The 17,823-nt window shown below is 37.0% G+C and overlaps 1 protein-coding gene across 6 annotated transcripts in view; it reads left to right on the top strand.

Annotated features, from left to right (window-relative positions):
* The window catches only part of CLCN3 (chloride voltage-gated channel 3), a 61,223-nt gene that overhangs the window by 26,154 nt on the left and 17,246 nt on the right, over positions 1–17,823 (top strand). For all 6 annotated transcript variants that reach the window (XM_038134537.1, XM_038134534.1, XM_038134539.1 and 3 more), the window contains 5 exons: positions 11,810–11,967; positions 12,940–13,039; positions 14,634–14,821; positions 15,480–15,602; positions 16,898–17,104. In XM_038134537.1, the coding sequence (XP_037990465.1) occupies positions 11,810–11,967; positions 12,940–13,039; positions 14,634–14,821; positions 15,480–15,602; positions 16,898–17,104 (776 nt within the window). The remainder of the gene's footprint in view (positions 1–11,809; positions 11,968–12,939; positions 13,040–14,633; positions 14,822–15,479; positions 15,603–16,897; positions 17,105–17,823) is intronic.

Here is a 17,823-nt window from a genome sequence, read left to right as displayed (position 1 = left end):
TATGATTCTTAGAATGTTTTTCAGCATATCTTAAGAACATCAACAAGTTCCAATACAGTTTATTTTAGAGAAGCAAATTTTACACTGTCTAGCAAGTACTAGATAGTTGTGTAAATCAGATTTTAGAACCACTTCTGAGAAATTGAGGCAAGTGTTTCCTTAAAAGATTTGCAAAATGTGAGTTTGGTATCTTATCAAGGCTGAATATAAATACCTGAAGGGAAGGTGCAAAGAAGGTGGAGACAGGCACTTCTCAGCAGTGCCCAGTGACAGGACCAGAATGGGCACAGACTGAACACAGGACGTGCCCTCTGAACATCGGCAAACAGTTCCTCACTGAGCACTGTAACAGGTCACGCAGACAGATTGTGAGATTTCCTTCCTCAGAGATATTCAAAAGCCATGTGGACATGGTCCTGGGAAAACAGCTCTAGGTGGCCCTGCTTGAGTAGGGGGTTTGGACAAGGTAACCTCCAGAGATCCCTTCCAACCTCAACCATTCTCTGAGTTTAGATTTGTAGATAGATTTAAATATGAGAACTGCAAAACGGTCCTAACATGACACTTTCAGACTCTGCAGTTATGGTTAGACATTGAAATGTGATCAGCTGTATATTCCTGGAAAATAACAGGTTTTAGCTGATTTTTATAACACAAAAAGTAGATACTTGCATTGCAAAGTGGTGTGTGCCACACTGGAGTATTGCTGTTAAACATAATGTTTGCAAATACTGTAATGAAGACTGTGGAGGATTCAGCTAGGTAGTTGCATTGTGGTGACACTGCTGGGGGCCAGCAAGGCAATTCCCAGTTGTGACTTGTCATTTTTGTAGTTCCACTGAATTCTCTTAGGCTTGTGCTTCCCATACTCTTAAACTGTATTTCAAAACAAATGTTACTTGTGCTTCTTGGGGTTGCCCTACTGAGTTTAGATTTTAAAAAAATCCAGAACCTGAATAGTGTCACCAAAATATTTTGCAATTCTGAATTTTTCAAGTGCTTATCAAACCATGAGAATATGTCTCATAAGAAGATGACTCCAGACAAGTTTGTTCCCATAGATGTAACCAGAATTTGTGAGGATTTCCTGCTGGTTTACAACATCCCAGTAATCTGTTATTGTGATTCAGCTATTAAAATAAAGCTCAAAATGGTAGCAGACAAAACCAGAAATTGAAAGTAAAGTCTTCACAGTACTTTGTGTACTACCGAGATTTTTATTTTCCTCTCATGTAGATTTCACAGCATTGTGATAACAAGCTCAGAGATCATGGGTAAAGATATTCCAAGAAAGCAGACTTAAGTGTGGAAGGCTGGTGAATTTTTCCCCTTATTCACATACTCAGAACTCATATGTCCTGCAGAGTAAAGTTCACATCATGCAAAATTGCTGTGTAACATCAAAGCATTTGTTGCACTAATTGACTGCAGTGGCTCACCCAAAGTAGCCGTACCTCAGCAATTATGAAATGACTGTTTAAATCAGCAGGGGTCTTTGAGGTTTAATTAACAACCTTCACTAATGTTCAGTGAGATGAAATACTAAGTATTATAATACATTATTATTAAAGGCCTGATCCGTTAGCTTGCATTAAGAAGATTTTTCCCCTGTGCAAGTACACTATAAAACATCAAATGGAAATATTTAAAAAAATGCATATTTATTAATTGTATTTATCTTTTATGTTGATTACTCACTACTATCTCTGAAAAAGAAAAAGCTAAACTGATATTATTGAATACTTCTTACCAGGAGCTTCTTTGACTTGTGCTGTCCTAAGATTTCTTTTTATGTGATACTAAATGCATTGTTCCAGACCTGCTTATCCTCCCTGACACACAAATAAAAATTCAGGAACACAGTTCACTTCTGCTCTTTTCTCTACTAAATAAGAGTTAAAAATACTACTTCTCAGAAAGGGTTTAAAAGTTCTAATGTAGGATTGCATGTATTCCAAGCAACTGGCATGTACATTTTTGTAAGAATTTTTCGTATAACAAACCATATACTGCAACATATGTAAATAAATTACTTGTGTTGCCCTCAGATTTACTTTTGCATTGCTTTTACTACATTGACCCTTTTGAAAGTTAAGAATGATCAGTATCTTTCTTGTCTTACTTCTGACCCTCTTCTTATTATTCCCAAATAAGCATTCATTTTACCCCACTTTAAAAATTTGAAATCTGAGCAATAGCAGAACATGTATAGTGGCCAGGCTACCAGATCAAGCAAGACTTTAGTAGGCACAAGCTTTGTTGACTCCTAGTTATTTTCTGCATATACATAAACATGTCTTAGATTTAAGAAATTGGAAGTCCTCAAGCAAAATTAATGAAATTTTGTTCCGCTGATAATATCTGATAGAGTCAGTAGCCAGGAGATGTGAAAACTACATGTATGAAGAACATGCCAGATGTTCTGATGGCTTAGTTTTCGTAAACCTAGTTTTTTTGCGAGATAAAATAAGTCACAATTCATTTATCATACACAAGTCACCAGCCATGAACTCTTGCTTAGACAATACTGATAGCAACCGAGGAAACCTCTCAGCCACCTGGAGCCTCACCTGCTACTGTAAACTGTGGGGCAGAGAATATTTAATAATAGCCTGGGAACACTTTGAGTCAGATGTATATTGAGCCAGTTCAGATGCTCTTAAGTGATAAAATTTATACTTTGGCATTTTAGGCTGCATTTCTGCTTAAGGTACTCTTATGTTTAAGAATCAGTAATAAGTCAAAAGTCAATACCAGTGTGACCTTTGAAATAAATGGGTATGAAGGTTGTGTACACATGCCAGAGCTAGAGCTTGACCCTGAAATTTTATTGGTTGCAGAGTGAGAGTTAAAAAATTATTTTTCTAGCTTAATTACATGCTCACAACAGAAAATGTGGTCAAGATTATTATCGTTCTCTAATTTTAAGTACTTCAAGAAAAAACCCAACTTGGAGAAACTCGGTATAATTATGGCACTGTATTTCTACTGTGCTTCGTTTTAAGGTTCCTTGTATAAAAGAAGGATAAGGATTTTCAATTATGAGTTTAGCATATTTGACTTTGGTGATTAGCTTAAAGTACCATCAGATAGAAATACAGTTAATTTACATAGTGACAGGTTATCTGTCTGCACGTGCTGGTTAACTAGTAAGGTTCTCTGTGAAGCATGTTTCTCAATTTTGGAAATAATTTTTTGATGTATTTTTTTTTTAAATATTAGAAAACTAATAAATGGACCAAGATTATGCCCTCCTTGAGCCTGAATGTGGTCTGATTGGGATAATCATATTAACAGAATTATTATTTTTGCTGAATCCTGTCTTTGCCCTCTAAAACAACATAAAAGTAAGTTGCTCTTATGTACATGCAGCAGCAGCACTTAGAAATCTAATTATCTAAATTTCTGGCATTCTGACTCTGATGGCCTTGGTCATTGTTAGATCATAGATAACTTTCCTTTTGTAATGCTTGCGTTCTCTAACTTGATATATTTTTATACCTTCTATTTTTCTCATCTCCTTACTCATTATTCATCTTAAATATAAGTTGTAAATTTAGTAGTGGAAGGATCTCAATAACTTTTCACTTGCATATCTGAAGTCCCTATTCATCATAGGCATAATTAAATAAACATAGTCCATCTGCCTTTATGACTACAAAAAAAGAAATCTATAGCACTAAATCTTTTTTTTTGGTGCTGCATCATAGAAACAGAAATGTTTGTTTCACCTAAAGTGAAAAGCCAAAGCTCAGGGTTTTGGGTTTTTTTCCTCCATGTCCATTTGGGGTGGACACAAAGCTTCAAAAGTCTTGGTTTAACTCAGAGGTGCTACTATTGAACTTTGATTTCACTCCTACTTTTTAAAAGGTTATTTTTAAACCCAGATCTATTTGGGGGCAGATGAAATGGAGGATATTATCATGAGGTACTTTGGTAAATAGTGCAACTTACCTTTTTTCTCAAAACTGGTTCCATATCTTCCTGTTGCCCATTTATTAGATTTTTTCTAGCTGATTTTTTTGTTTGCGTAAATATAGTTGTGTCAATTTTATATGCATTTTGATTGTAATGCAGAGACCAGTTTCTGTTTGAAAGCCTTTGATGCAGTTAGAAGAGCTAACTGAAGAGACATGCTGAAAATTCATAGTTGCAAGTGGAATGTATTACTTGATTACAAAGACTTTAGGATCATTAATTATCAACAGTAGTTAATAACACTGGCATTGTGTGCTGTGCTTCTGATCCTGAAATGTAAAAATTGCTTCTAGCCAGGAAAAGGAAATAGTGCTTAATAACTCTTCTTGAGTGGTTACAGACAAATTAAAATAAACTGATGATTGTTTCTTGTCTTTTTAATTGAAAGCCTCATATTTTGAGGTCTGAATATGGCGACAGAAAGAAGCTGAGGCGCTGACACATGCCTCGTGTATACAAATCTTCTTTGTTACAAGCGTAAGTGATCCTTACAGTGTGCTTTGCACACAGGGTGCTTCCCTGCCTCCACTCCCCTTGCCACCTAATACCCAAGGACACAAGAGTGAAGCAAAGCCTTGGATTAGAATCTGGCCTCCGGAAAGCTACAGCCCCTGCTGATTTTAACACTCAGCAGATTTGGATGGTCATGTCAGGGGGAGCTTATTCCAACCTTTACTGTAATCTGACGAACTTCATTTTCATTCCAAGAGGTGCATTTCTTTTTTTCCTTCCTCCTTTCACACTGCTGGGAGTAGCCCAAAGGAGACACATTGCACTGCTGTCATAAGAACAGCAGCTGAGGCGAATGCTGTATAGTTGTGCATTGTTTAGAAAAAGGGATGGTTGAGCAGCAGCAACTATTCTTGCTGTAAGAGTTAACAATTACATAGCTCATAGAGAAATACCTTTGAGAAATTAGGTCCTGTTATTGCTTTGCCATTGAATACAGCATTGACATTGTTTATCTGTTGTTGTTTCCACAACTCTGGAATGTTTCTAAACCTTAGGGAGTTTTGAGCTCTGTGAAATAGGTGTTACTGTATAGTGTCTGGACATTAATATTTATAGTTTTGAGTTGTTTCCAGCAGAAAATTATAATTAAAATCTAACAAGACCCCAAGGGTACGTTTATGTATTTCAGGATAACTAGTCTGACAGTTCATTCCTATGGAAGGGGCTGAACTTGCTGCTCCCCATCTATTCTCCCATTTTTTGCCCATGCACTGGCTCTGTTTCTTCTCCAACAGCACAGAATCTTGAATCCAGTTCTTATAATGGCACTTTTTTTTTTTGTTGGTGTCAGTTTGTCTGCTTAGTTGGATTAGCATGTTGGGTTGGTTTACTGTGCAGTCAGATCAAGGGTGACAGAGCTGATCCAAGGGTGAGAGTGGGAGTGTGGGACCAAGAACAGCAGGGAGAAAGAGGGGGAGCAAGATCTACTCTTTGTGTACCAGCAGTCAATTAGATCAGCTCAGTCTTACTGTGTAATTATGTCCCAAGAGGTTTGTCTTATTTCTTAAAATGGAATAAGATAATACAGGCTCAATTTGAGACAATGGTGTATTTTGTGATGTGCCTTCAGAAGATGGGGTATCGTGTGCTGTGTAGCATATAGAAGGGTCTTAGGCTTTATCATAAGATTACGGTCCCTTGTTAACTCTGATGGCCACCCTCTTGAGAAGCCTGTTCATGTCTCAGTTCTGTACCTTATTCTCTTGCGGGGGTGTAGCTGTGGAGATTTGTTCTCTAGGTGATACTGGGTGATTGTTCAGATAATCATGTGGTAGATTACTGCATAAAAATCTGTTCTGCATAGTTTGACTATGCAGGATTTAGCATTTGTCTTAAATCTTGATGTTTCTCTTCCCATTATTTTTATGAGAAAAGAAGAAACACAGCCTATGAGGAAAGAGTTGGGGGAGGATTGTTGAACAGCTATGCATGAATCAGGAGTAGCATGTATGTTGTTAAACCCCTTTCTTGTGTGAAATAAATTAGCTATAAGCTTACCAGGAAATTTTATTTTCAAAACACTTTTTTTCATCAGCTGCATGTGTTCCAGGGTTACTTTCAAATTTGAAAGAAATCTTCTGAGTTGCAGAAAGACAAAGCAGTATGGGATTACTGCTGCAGGTGGTGAGCCAGCTTTTAAAGATACTGTGCATGGCCTCAAAATTGCTGTGTGTAACCTACATAAATCAGCTTCCAGTCATGTTTATCATAGTTCCAACATCAATCAACGTTGAATACTGCTTGTATGAGGCACGTCTATAAAATATGAAAGAGGAGATACTCCTTGCCTTAATGAGGGACAAAAGGCAGGGAGGAATCCTGATACATAAAGCAGCTTCTGTGAGTATAGCAAAATCTCTAATTTTTTTACCTGGTGGTTCCATCAGCAGAAACTAGCTAGGCAAAGAAGGAAGTTGGATCAGTGTTGGGACCCAAGAGCCATTGAGTATAACTTCATGTTCAAACAGAAATGCAGGAGAGCAGTATGGTGAGGACTGTTGTTTTTTTGTCAGACATAGTATCTTCTCAAGCAATTTTGGATTGTATTTTTTATGTTCTCATTAAAAAAAAAAAAAAAAAAAACCAAACAAAAAGAACCACCTTCACTTCTTCAGACATAAAAGCTTTTTTTGTATGGTGTTGGAATCCACTTTTCTTATTCTGGTTTATTTTGTGTAGCATTTTTGTTTTTCTTGTACTTCATTCTCATCAGGTGTCCCAAAGTACAGTGTTTAACTGCTAACCGTAATGCTTATTACAGTTTTTTCTTTTAACGTTGTGCAGTTTTTTTTTTAACAGCTTCAGTTGAAACAGTTCTTCAGCAATACCAGAGCTGATTGCTGAGAAAGGATTGTGCTCAAGGCTTGGAATTACATGCATAGAAGGATAACAAAAGTCAGCTGCCTTTCTAGAAGATAATTAATTTAAGACTTAGAGTGACTGACTCCCCAAAAAAAGAATTTCCTTTTTCTGAAGAAGCATGTTGCTTTTATTGTCTAGAAGCCTACTGTCTATAAGCTTGTAGTCTGTGATTGCAGCAGCTCACAGCAGTTACATGTTGAGATTCAGGACAGCCACCACAGCTTCACCAAGGTTCCTGCCTGACCAACCCAGTGGCCTTCTATGAGAGAGTGATTCCGTCAGTGAAAAAAGGGAAGGGTTACAGATATCGTTTATCTGGACTTCTGTAAAACCTTTAACATGGGCACCCACAACATCCTTCTTTCTAAACTGGACAGAGATGGATTTCATGAACAGGCCACTAGATGGATAAGAAATTGCTTGGATGGTCACATCCAGAGGGTAGGGTTATAAATGGCTCAGAGTCTTCATGGAGAGAAGTGACAAGTGGTGTCCCTCAGGGGTCCATATTGAGACTGGTGTTATTTAATATCTTCAGTAATGACATAGATGAAGGGATTGAGTGGTGCTTGGCAAATCTGTAGATGACACCAAGCTGAGCAGTGCTGTTGACACTCCTGAAGGATGGGATACCATCCAGAGGGACCTGGACAAGCTCCAGAAGTGAGCCCATGGGAATCCCATGATGTTTAACACAAGACCAAGTGCAATGGGGTGTTGGTGGATAAGAAGTTGGATATGACCTGGCCATGTGCACTTGTAGCCTGGAAAGCCAAACCTGTCCTGGGCTGCATCCAAAGCAGGGTGGACAGCAGGGTCAGGGAGGGAATTCTTCCCTCTGCCCGACTTGGATGAGACCTCACCTGCAGTGCTGCATCCAGCTCGTGTCTCCAGCACAGGAAGGACACTGACCTGTTGGGGCAAGTCCAGCAGAGGAACACCAAGATGATCACAGAGCTGGAGCACCTCTCCTATGGGGAAAGGCTGAGAGGGTTGGGTTTGTTCAGCCTGGAAGAGAAGTTTTGAGGTGATGTAATTGTTGCCTTCTAGTACCTGAAAGGAGCCTACAAGAAGGGTGGGGAAAGACTATTTATAAGGGTGCATAGTGACAGGACAAGGGGGAATGGCTTCAAACGGAGAGGAGGTTTTGATTAGATTCTGGAAGAAATTCTTTACTGTGATGGTGGTGAGGCACTGGAACAGGTTGCCCAGATAAGCTGTAGATGTCCCATGCCTGAAAGTGTTCAGGGCCAGGTTGGATGGGACTTTGAGCAACCTGTCTAATGAAAGGTGTCCTTGCCCAACAGCTAGATGATCTTTAAAGTCCCTTTGAACCTGAACTATTTTGTGATTTTGCCTTATTTTTGCAAAGTGTGGAATGACTGTGTTTGCTTTATAAGGATTCTTATGAGTTGTACTAAGCCTCTGAGAACATCAATATACTGTTTCCCTCTCTCTAGTATGGGTTAGTTTGGAATAGCAGTACTTTTAAAAATTCTGCATGCCACTTTTACCATTAGCTTCCAGTCTCATAAAAACTTAAGCAAACTCATATGTAACAAAAAGGCTTTACTTTCTTTACAGTTCCAAAATTGCTTGGGTGTCCTCAGATGAACTTTAGAAGTTGTCTCTTATTGTAGCTAGAGGCTGTACCTATACAGCTTGTATGCTAAGTGCTTTTTGTGGTTTTTAAGACCAAAACTGCTTTTGTTGTGGTGAAAAGCATGTAGCCTGAGAAAGCATCTTGAAACTTCAGGACTGGGGAAGAGGGAAAGGATGGAAGGGGAAATACTTCTGAAGGTTTGCTAAGTGCTACAATTTATCAAGGTAATGATGATTTCCTGCCTGATGGTTAGAATGTTTTGATGAAATATTTGTGTTCTGGTAAGGGTTTAACATTGCATTGAAAATACATTCAATGACAATTTGGAACTGGGAGTAAAAAGTGAGAATTTGTGTGTTTATTCTGATGAGAATCATTATCTTCATAGCTGGAGGGAGCATCTTGCTGTGTGAAATGCTAGAGAAGGAAGGGTAGAAAGGGAAGCGAAAGCTTGGAAAAATGTTGAGTCTTAGTAAAAGTGTATTTCACTAACATCTGCTTTAGAATGGATGTATACTACATAGATCATAATGCTGGCAGGAGAATGCTTCTCAGAGTTCTGTATCTTAGATAGCGAGCATCAGATTTCATAGAGTTGTCCTCTTCATGGTCCTCTAAGGAAGCTTTTATACCACACTCACTGCTGACTTTTTTTTCTCTTGGTACAAGATTACAGCTGTTCAGTTGTTGCATCAGGCACTCATGGCAGCTCTGTATTCAACAAAACCTCCTCTTCAGCTTCATATCTTCTTCTGTGTCTCTTCCCCATCATACAGAAATCACTTGTATTCCAGTATTTGGTGTGCCAGCATCTCTTGGTAAAGCAGGAACCTGGCATAGTTTCAGTGGGATTTTTACTGTATCTAGACAATGACCATCATTTGTAATCTACTCCAAGTTCTGCAGTGGGTCAGGTGCAATTAGTATTGTGCCTTCTCTGATGATGGCATCTCTAATAATGCCCTGGTGGGAATTCCAATTTAGCACCTTGTGATATGCATAAAATAATCTTTTACTGTTTGTGATTAATTTATAACTCTCACCTTTCCTTTGCCTTCTGTGGCATAGGATTGCATGCTTCTTGTAGTTTGGTGCTGCTTCATTTATAGCAGGGCATAAAACCAACTCCTCCAGAGCAAAGACAAGCTTTTGCCCAACCCTATTCACTCAGGTTCAGGAAACTGTGTCATTTCATCGGAACTTTGTAGGAGATTAATAATTAAGCTGTGGGTGAGGTTAATTTATGTCCCCTTGCTTTGCCAGAGGAAGCTGATTTCATGTAAAAATAATATTTTAATAATGTGTTCTATTACTGTCTTAATTCTGAGAGCTAAACCAGTTATCACAGTGTGAATTTTGTTAGTATCTCTTCCACAAGATCACCTTGCCCTTTCAGCTATCTGGACATGTATCTTAGACTTCTAGTTAGGAGAATTGGAAATGGTAAGGGAATTTAATTCCTTATCCTAAAGCAAGGTTTTCACAATCACCTCTATTAACAAACCTGATATAAATTGTTGTTATTGTTAGCCTTTTATTAATGGAAGCATAGGTAATGCTTCTTTACGTCTGCCTTAAGAGAGACTAGCAGCAGCTTTGGGAAGAGATTTACAGGGCTTAGCTATGGGAAATAGATGAGGGGGAATTTAGTGTGGCATAGACTGGGGAAAAAGGTATTAAGCTAAAGATGGCAGCCAGGCTCACATAGGAGAATGGTATTGGTGTTATTGGGGAACTGTCTGCTACATTTGCATTGTTTGCTGTACTTTTCTTTTAATCTTTATAGAATTTGTAATAATAGTTGTTTGTGTATCTTGAAAATTATAGATTGCATTTTGTCTTAATATGAATTTTGTATTATTTTCTTGTTTTGTCTTTCACCACTAAGAAAATGTTGGAGTAAAGCAGATGTTATATAGTAGGCATCAACATGGCCTCTTAAGCAATAGATGACTGAGGCACCACTTTAGTCATAGTGTAATGCCAGGTGAAACACTGCTTCTTCTAGAACTTAGAATCCACATTTGAAAAGGGAAAAGGCACATTTTACTTACGAATAAACGTAATTGTGAGTTATTATGAGGGCTTGGGCTGGTGAACTCGGCATTTGTAGCATTTGGAAGTTTACAGGTATGTGCTTTGACAAGCTTTTTGTTTGTTAGTTTTGGTTTTTTGGTTAGTTGGAAATTTCTGCTGACAATGCCAAGAAGCTCAATTAAAGAAGCCTGGAATGAAAAAAAAACCCAAAACCCAACAAAAACGAACCAACAACAAAAAACCCCCCACCTGTCTAAACATCCCAGTGTCAATTTAGTGAAATGAGTTTTGGTGTCGGTCTGAACTGCTAGAAATCTTGGTCAACTTGAGCTTATGTCTTTATGAATAGAGATTACTGTGATGTGCTGTATGTTGTTGGGCAAATTATTTTTTTTTCTTAGTCGAACAAGTGAGAAATAAGAAAAAAAAGCCAATATATTACAGTATTTATGACATTTGAAAGCTTAAAAAAAGTAAAACCTTTTTTTATCACTTTTGAAAGTGGAAAAATTCTCAGTACCCCCCCCTCTTGCTCTTCTTACTCTGATCAGTGCAGTCATTATTTGTGGGGCTGTTGCTCTGCAAGCTGCCTGTGAAGAAACTAGCTAGTGATGACAAATTAACAGAAGATATTTTCATTATACCATGTTTCTAATATTTAATGCCCAGGGACTGCTCTGTGATTTACCTGAAAAAAATACATAAGAACAAAACAAGAGGATTTGTTTGGTTTTTTGTTGTTTTTAGCTGCGCTTACAGTCTGTAAATAATGTATTTTAGATTCGGTTTAGATGTGTCGGAGAGGTTGGTAATCAATAGAACGCGTATTTAGAAATTTAACATTATATATAAATGGTTACATATATATATATATATATATATAAATGGTTACATAAGAAGGTACTGTGAACTTTCTAGCTAATCATCCTTACTTTGTTTTTGTACAAACAGATTTTCCTCTGGTAGTTCATAAACTGAAATAAAATTCAAGTTAAATATGTGTCAAAGTTGGCCTTTTTTCCCACTTGCTTCTGTTGAAGTTTTTCTGGAGTCTGCATACAAAATAGAACAATAATTTGACTAGGACATTCCTATTTAACCAATGGAAACACAAAGTCACTAATACACAGATTTAACTTACAGCTGAATGACAGTAAAGAGGAGTGGCATGCAGCATTGAGAGACCTAAATGACAATACAATTCGCGTAGTATGGAAAGTGTCTTAATTACTTGTTCAAAAATTTCTGTGCTATGAACATAGTTTGAATACTTCATTTATCACAGAATTAATTGATTCCTGTGTTTCTCTGCTGCAGGAACTCATTATACAATGACAAATGGAGGAAATATCAACAGTTCAACACATTTACTGGACCTTCTGGATGAGCCAATTCCTGGAGTAGGAACATACGATGACTTCCATACCATTGACTGGGTTCGAGAGAAGTGCAAAGACAGAGAAAGGCATAGACGGGTACTTGAGATAAATAATAGTACTTTTTTGGTTGGATGTTGGAGTTAAGGTCTGATTTAGTAACACATACAAATACATGCATGTCCTTTAAATATGTACATAGTTACATCAGCTAGAGCTACTTGAATACTGTTTGAAAAACACTGCTTAGTTGGATACCTGCAGTCTTGCAGCATTATTACAACTTTGAAAAGAAGCAGTAATTTAATAGGGTGGCAATAGGTCCCTGTCACCCAAATACCGTTGTTAAAGTACTGCATTTTTTTGCATGCTAGTATATTTAAGGCTGTTTTCCAGTGTAGATGTATTTGTAATAGTACAGTAGTGGTTTTGGTGGTACTTGTACAGAAAAGTGAAGCATGTATATTGCTTTTGTACTGACACAAGTGTCTGTGCCACTGCAGCTAAGTGTGCAGAGTAAATAAGGATAAAATAAGAATAGCAAATTTTTCAGTACAATAACTTCAGATGTCATTACTAATAGTTGTCTAGAAGTACTCTAGGGTAGTGATCCAATTTTTAATTTTATTTTACTTTTATGTGTTTTTTAGTCTAAAGATAAAGATGTTTATATTTGAAGTAGAAGTTTTGGAATTTGAATCACATGAAATAGCTTATTATTAGTATGCTAACAGTTTAATTGAGGTTCAAAAATATTTAGTCTATAGGAGGGAAATAATGTTACAATTCACATTTTACGTGTATGCCACAGAAAGTATTCAATTATCCTAATAATGTATTTCCTGGATTTTTTTTCTTTAAATTAAGCAAATATATGTTTCTCTGTCAGTTGCTTGATGACTGAGTAATTAAGCTGATTTATCTGTGTGAAGCACTAAATACAAGTAGAACACTCATGGTTTCAAGAGAGGGTTTATTTGCTTGCAGCTTGCATCATGCAGTTTGTATGTCATACTTCCTTTTGTTTCATTATTCATGCATACAGCTCTACATACCGATTTCTCTTTGCAGATTAACAGCAAGAAGAAAGAATCAGCATGGGAGATGACAAAAAGTTTGTACGATGCATGGTCAGGATGGTTGGTAGTCACATTAACTGGTTTGGCATCAGGTAAATGAAAACATGAAGGATTCTTTTCTTATTTGTCAGCAAGTATAGTTGTATTTTGCCTTTTTTCTCCACCAACCCAGCTAAGAGCTGGTTCAGTCTACTACAACAGTTCCATAAGGGAAGAAAAAAGTTGACTATCTCGATATACAGGCTTCACCATTTTGAGATGAGGGTTTACTGATCAAATGGGAACCAAAATCCTCACTGAATTTAGAGGGAGTTTCTCAAGTGTTTTTGAACTTCCACCTACTAAACTATCAATGTTCTTTAATCCTGTGATTGAGATGTATCTTTTCCCTTTCTGTAAAATTTTGGTTTTTACCTGTAGGATTTCTTGTGGAAGTGTTGACTGTAAAAGTAGCTCTGGTATATATGTAGTTTTGATAAGCACACTTCCATGTAAAGCATGTGTTTATGGACTGGTGAATTTTAGCTATATGTTTATGTTGCACCTCTACAGAGGTTCTTCCACAGAAAATACTGACTTTAAAAGGTAAAGTTTGTTGACCTATACTTCAATTCTCTCTTTCCTTCTTAACTTATTTTAGAATGGATTTCTAAAACTAAAACCATCCAATAGTTTGTGGCCCAGCAGTCAGGCAGTGCTGCTGCTTTTTCTGTTAGTATAGTTTCAAATGACTAAAACCTGCAGTAAGGAATGGTCACAAACTTCGTGCCCAGTTTTTCAAAATAAGTACTTCAAATAGACATTTCAGATTAAATGTTAGGAAAGTTAGTTGTGGAGTAAGGCTATGCCTGTTAAAAAGCGTGGTAACAGCATAATTACTGCTTAGGTATATACATAATCACTTTCACAAATCACATATAAATTAATATATATGCAAAGTTTGTAGCATGTTTATATACTTCTGGATGCACAAACTAGGAGTGTATAATCACTGGAAATTGTTTATGATAATTTCAGTGGGAACATGCAGTGTAGTGTTTTCAATCCCCTAAGCTGCTGTTTATTAAAATTCCTTCTTTCTCTTTCTGAGTAACAAAGTGAGCAAATTCTGATCTTGAACACTGGTAGGTTTTTCAGTCTCAGATGCTTTCTCTTGTATGTGTACTGGATCTTAAATAGTAAAACCTTGAGTTCAGTCACAAGGAGATCTTATGTTTATGTGTTTTAATAATTCAGTTGAAATTTTGTTCTACTGAAGTACTGCTTTTGACTTGCCAACACATGGGCTAGAATCGTTTTCCACTTTTAGACAGGTGAATCCCATCTCTTTCCAGTAGGCTTGGTGCCCTATAAACTGCTCTGTCACACAAAAGTAACAGTTCTCTTTTTACTCTTAACTCCTTGGTTTCAGTGGACTGTTGGAGAACTGTGGTATAGGGAAAAAAAAAAAAGGCAAAAAAAATCTCATTTAACTTGGGAAATATACAAAGTACTTAATTCTTCAGCAAATCTTAGTCTTAAAATAACAAAAACAGGATATAATCCTGGAAATCAGTAGTATATTAAATGTCTATTTAACTAAGTCAATACTTAATACTTCAGTTAATACAAGCACATTCCTTCATTTTAGCTGTGTGTGTTATTTCTGTTTACCAGAACATTAATACAAAACTGTTTCTACAACAGGGGCATTGGCAGGATTAATTGACATAGCTGCTGACTGGATGACTGACTTGAAGGAAGGCATTTGCCTTAGTGCTTTGTGGTTTAACCATGAACAGTGTTGTTGGGGTTCAAATGAGACCACATTTGAAGAGAGGGATAAATGTCCACAGTGGAAAACATGGGCAGAACTAATAATCGGGCAAGCAGAAGTGAGTATTCCTTGATGGTCTTGTCAACATCTTGGCTGAATAGGGAAAAAAAATAATGGTCTTAAGGTTAGGATTCTACACATGAATTTGGGTTGTACTGTCTGTGTCATTTTTCAGCATTTGAATTGATTACTAGATTAGAATGTAATAAATGTGTATTTCATGAACTGCAAGGGGGCTCGGAGTATTGCAAATATAAGGAAGTTATGAAAATACAGAGCTGTTGATAACATGAAAATTTCTGTTCTTGATCATGGCTGTATGTAAATTAAATCAATTTATGGTGTTTTCTGATAACTAAGAATAGATTTATTTTATTTTTTTCTACCACATTTTTTAAATAAGGAAGATTTACTCAATATTCACTAGATTTTAGCAGCTATTAGCTATTAAAATGTATACCTGTTATATGTTTATTTTTTCTTTTTAAGATGAAGTATTAGAACACTGTCTACCTTTTATAACCCAGTCTGTGCTAATGTGCAGGTGTCATGGCTTTATGCTTTTCAAACCAAACTCTCTCTCTCTTGGCAATAATTATTGTGCCTCAAAATATGTGTAATAATGTACTTGCAGCAAGAGCAGTTCTGGATTATTTCAAGTAGTGATTTTGCTCTTATATCAAACGTATTTTCCAACTTTTTGTTTTTGCTTTCAGGGTCCAGGTTCATACATAATGAACTACATCATGTACATTTTCTGGGCTTTGAGCTTTGCCTTCTTAGCAGTTTCTCTGGTGAAGGTATTTGCTCCCTACGCCTGTGGCTCAGGGATACCTGAGGTGAGGTCTAACTAATATATACATATATTATAGGTGTTTCATATTGGTGTGTAGATTACTGCTGCCTTAGTGGGTCAGGGGAAAGGCAAGAGGGAGCACCCTGTGTCTTTGAAGAGATATATTAATACAAGTATTCAAACTGAAAACATGTGTTTTTGCTAATTGTTTCTGAGAAAACACCCCAAATTTAAAAGAATCTCCTGGGTTAGTAGATTTTTCTTCTGTCAGGACCACTTTTTAAGGAAGCATTTGGATTTGTATAGTTCTGAAGAATGATTTCCAAACCTCACCTAATCCATACCCTCCCTATGGTGATAAGAGAGCGGTGATTCATTGACACAATATGGGTCATTGGATAGAGCAGCAATCTTTTGTTGCAATGGCTTTAGTTGCCTTGACTAGCACAAACCAATGAGCAGTCACAATGTGGAACGTGTAGTATCCTCAAAAACTCACTGTTTACAATTGCTGTCTGCTGCTATCCACAGAATGGGAGAGAAAAATCCAAAGTCAAATCAATTCTGGTCAGTCTCACTTCTTCAGTTTTTCTGTAAATATTTTTTATCCACCTCTGTTTAAGCCTGGAGCTGTTCTGTGCCATTATTCCAGAAGAAATTTCATCTTGAATTGGTTTTCATACTTTCTAGACACAGCTGCCCAGTGTTTTGTGTACACTCTGTTTATGGACATGTTGTCCTATGGTAGCTGTATATTATTTACCCTGCATGGGCATATTTTCCAGGCTTATAATATAGCATTTTTAAGCGCAGTAGTACCTTTGGCAAGTGACACATTTTTCTGGTGGACATAGACTGATCTTTTCAGTTTTTATGTGAAGAAATCTGTTGTTGATTTTTATGTAGTGATGGTAAAACACTAAGAGAAAACAGGGGTGATATTGTTGCAAGTTGGGATATTGCTACAATAGGTTGATCTTGAGTGTGGTTTTTGCAGATTTATTTTTCCTTTGGAATTTTCTGCCTTTCACTCAATATTTTACATCATAAACTAATGAATCCTGTCTTAAAAGCTGCTGCAGATTAATTTTCTACTAAATGTAATTGATACTGTAGTTGTATGTTATTATCCAGTGTTTTAGAGTAAGTTGCAAATGAAAAGCTTCTGGTAAGCGGATAGACTGAGTGTGGCAATCTAAATGATACATGTTTTAAAGTGTGACAGAGTTAGTCATTTTAAAAGGCCAGCTTTGAAGTTCTGCAGCTAAAATTAAAGGGTTAATTATTTTTTGAAAATTGAAGAATGCAGTAACAGATACAGTTTTTTATTTCTTTCAGATAAAAACTATTTTGAGCGGCTTCATCATCAGAGGTTACTTGGGGAAGTGGACTTTGATGATAAAAACAATTACTTTAGTCTTGGCTGTTGCATCAGGTTTGAGTTTAGGAAAAGAGGGTCCTTTGGTACATGTTGCCTGCTGCTGTGGGAATATTTTTTCCTACCTCTTTCCAAAATACAGTACAAATGAAGCTAAAAAAAGAGAGGTAAGTTCTTGAAAAAGCATTTCTAGAATGTATTGAATATTGGTGCATTTACACTGATTTGTTTAAAAGATGTTCTTTGTCCTCTTGGACAATGTTTAGTGATTATCAGTTGTTATTTATTATGTTAAAAACAATGTATTATCCCTAGCATTGTTACAGGTAAATAATTTCTATGGCAGAGTCAGTTTGGTCTCCCCTCCAGAACGGTCTCCACAAAAACCATTTGGTTTTATTTAAATTCTTTCTGTGCTTTTCTCTAAACTTTGGTAATTGATGAGTGTCTTCAGTTGTGAGGACAGCAGAGTTCTCTGAACCCATGAACAAAGTGTTCCTGGTGACAGCAGTGTTTTCTGCCCTGTTTCAGTTCACTGTTGTTAGCAAGAGTGTGATGGGTTAGACTTGGTACCGGCCAAGCAGTCCTCTCACTCCTCTGTGTTGGCAGGACAGCAGGAGAGAGTAAGATGAAAAGCTCAGAGGTCAAGATGAGGACTGGGAGATTGCTCACCAGTTACCATTACAGGCCAAACTGACCAGACTTGAGGAAAGTTACTTGACTGCCAATAGTAGAGTAGCAAGAAATGAAAACAAAACTAAATGTATCTTGCCCCCGAAGTCCCTTCTTGAAAGGCTCAGCTTCACTCCTAACTCTTCTATCCCAAAGTGGCACAGGGGATACTGTGTCTCTGCTGCTCCTTCCTCTTGATACTCTTTCTCTGCTC

Source organism: Motacilla alba, chromosome 4, assembly GCF_015832195.1.
Source record: "Motacilla alba alba isolate MOTALB_02 chromosome 4, Motacilla_alba_V1.0_pri, whole genome shotgun sequence".
Taxonomy (NCBI): Eukaryota; Metazoa; Chordata; class Aves; order Passeriformes; family Motacillidae; genus Motacilla; species Motacilla alba.
Note: the sequence above shows the minus strand (reverse complement) of the source record. Positions and strands in the feature narration are given on the sequence as shown.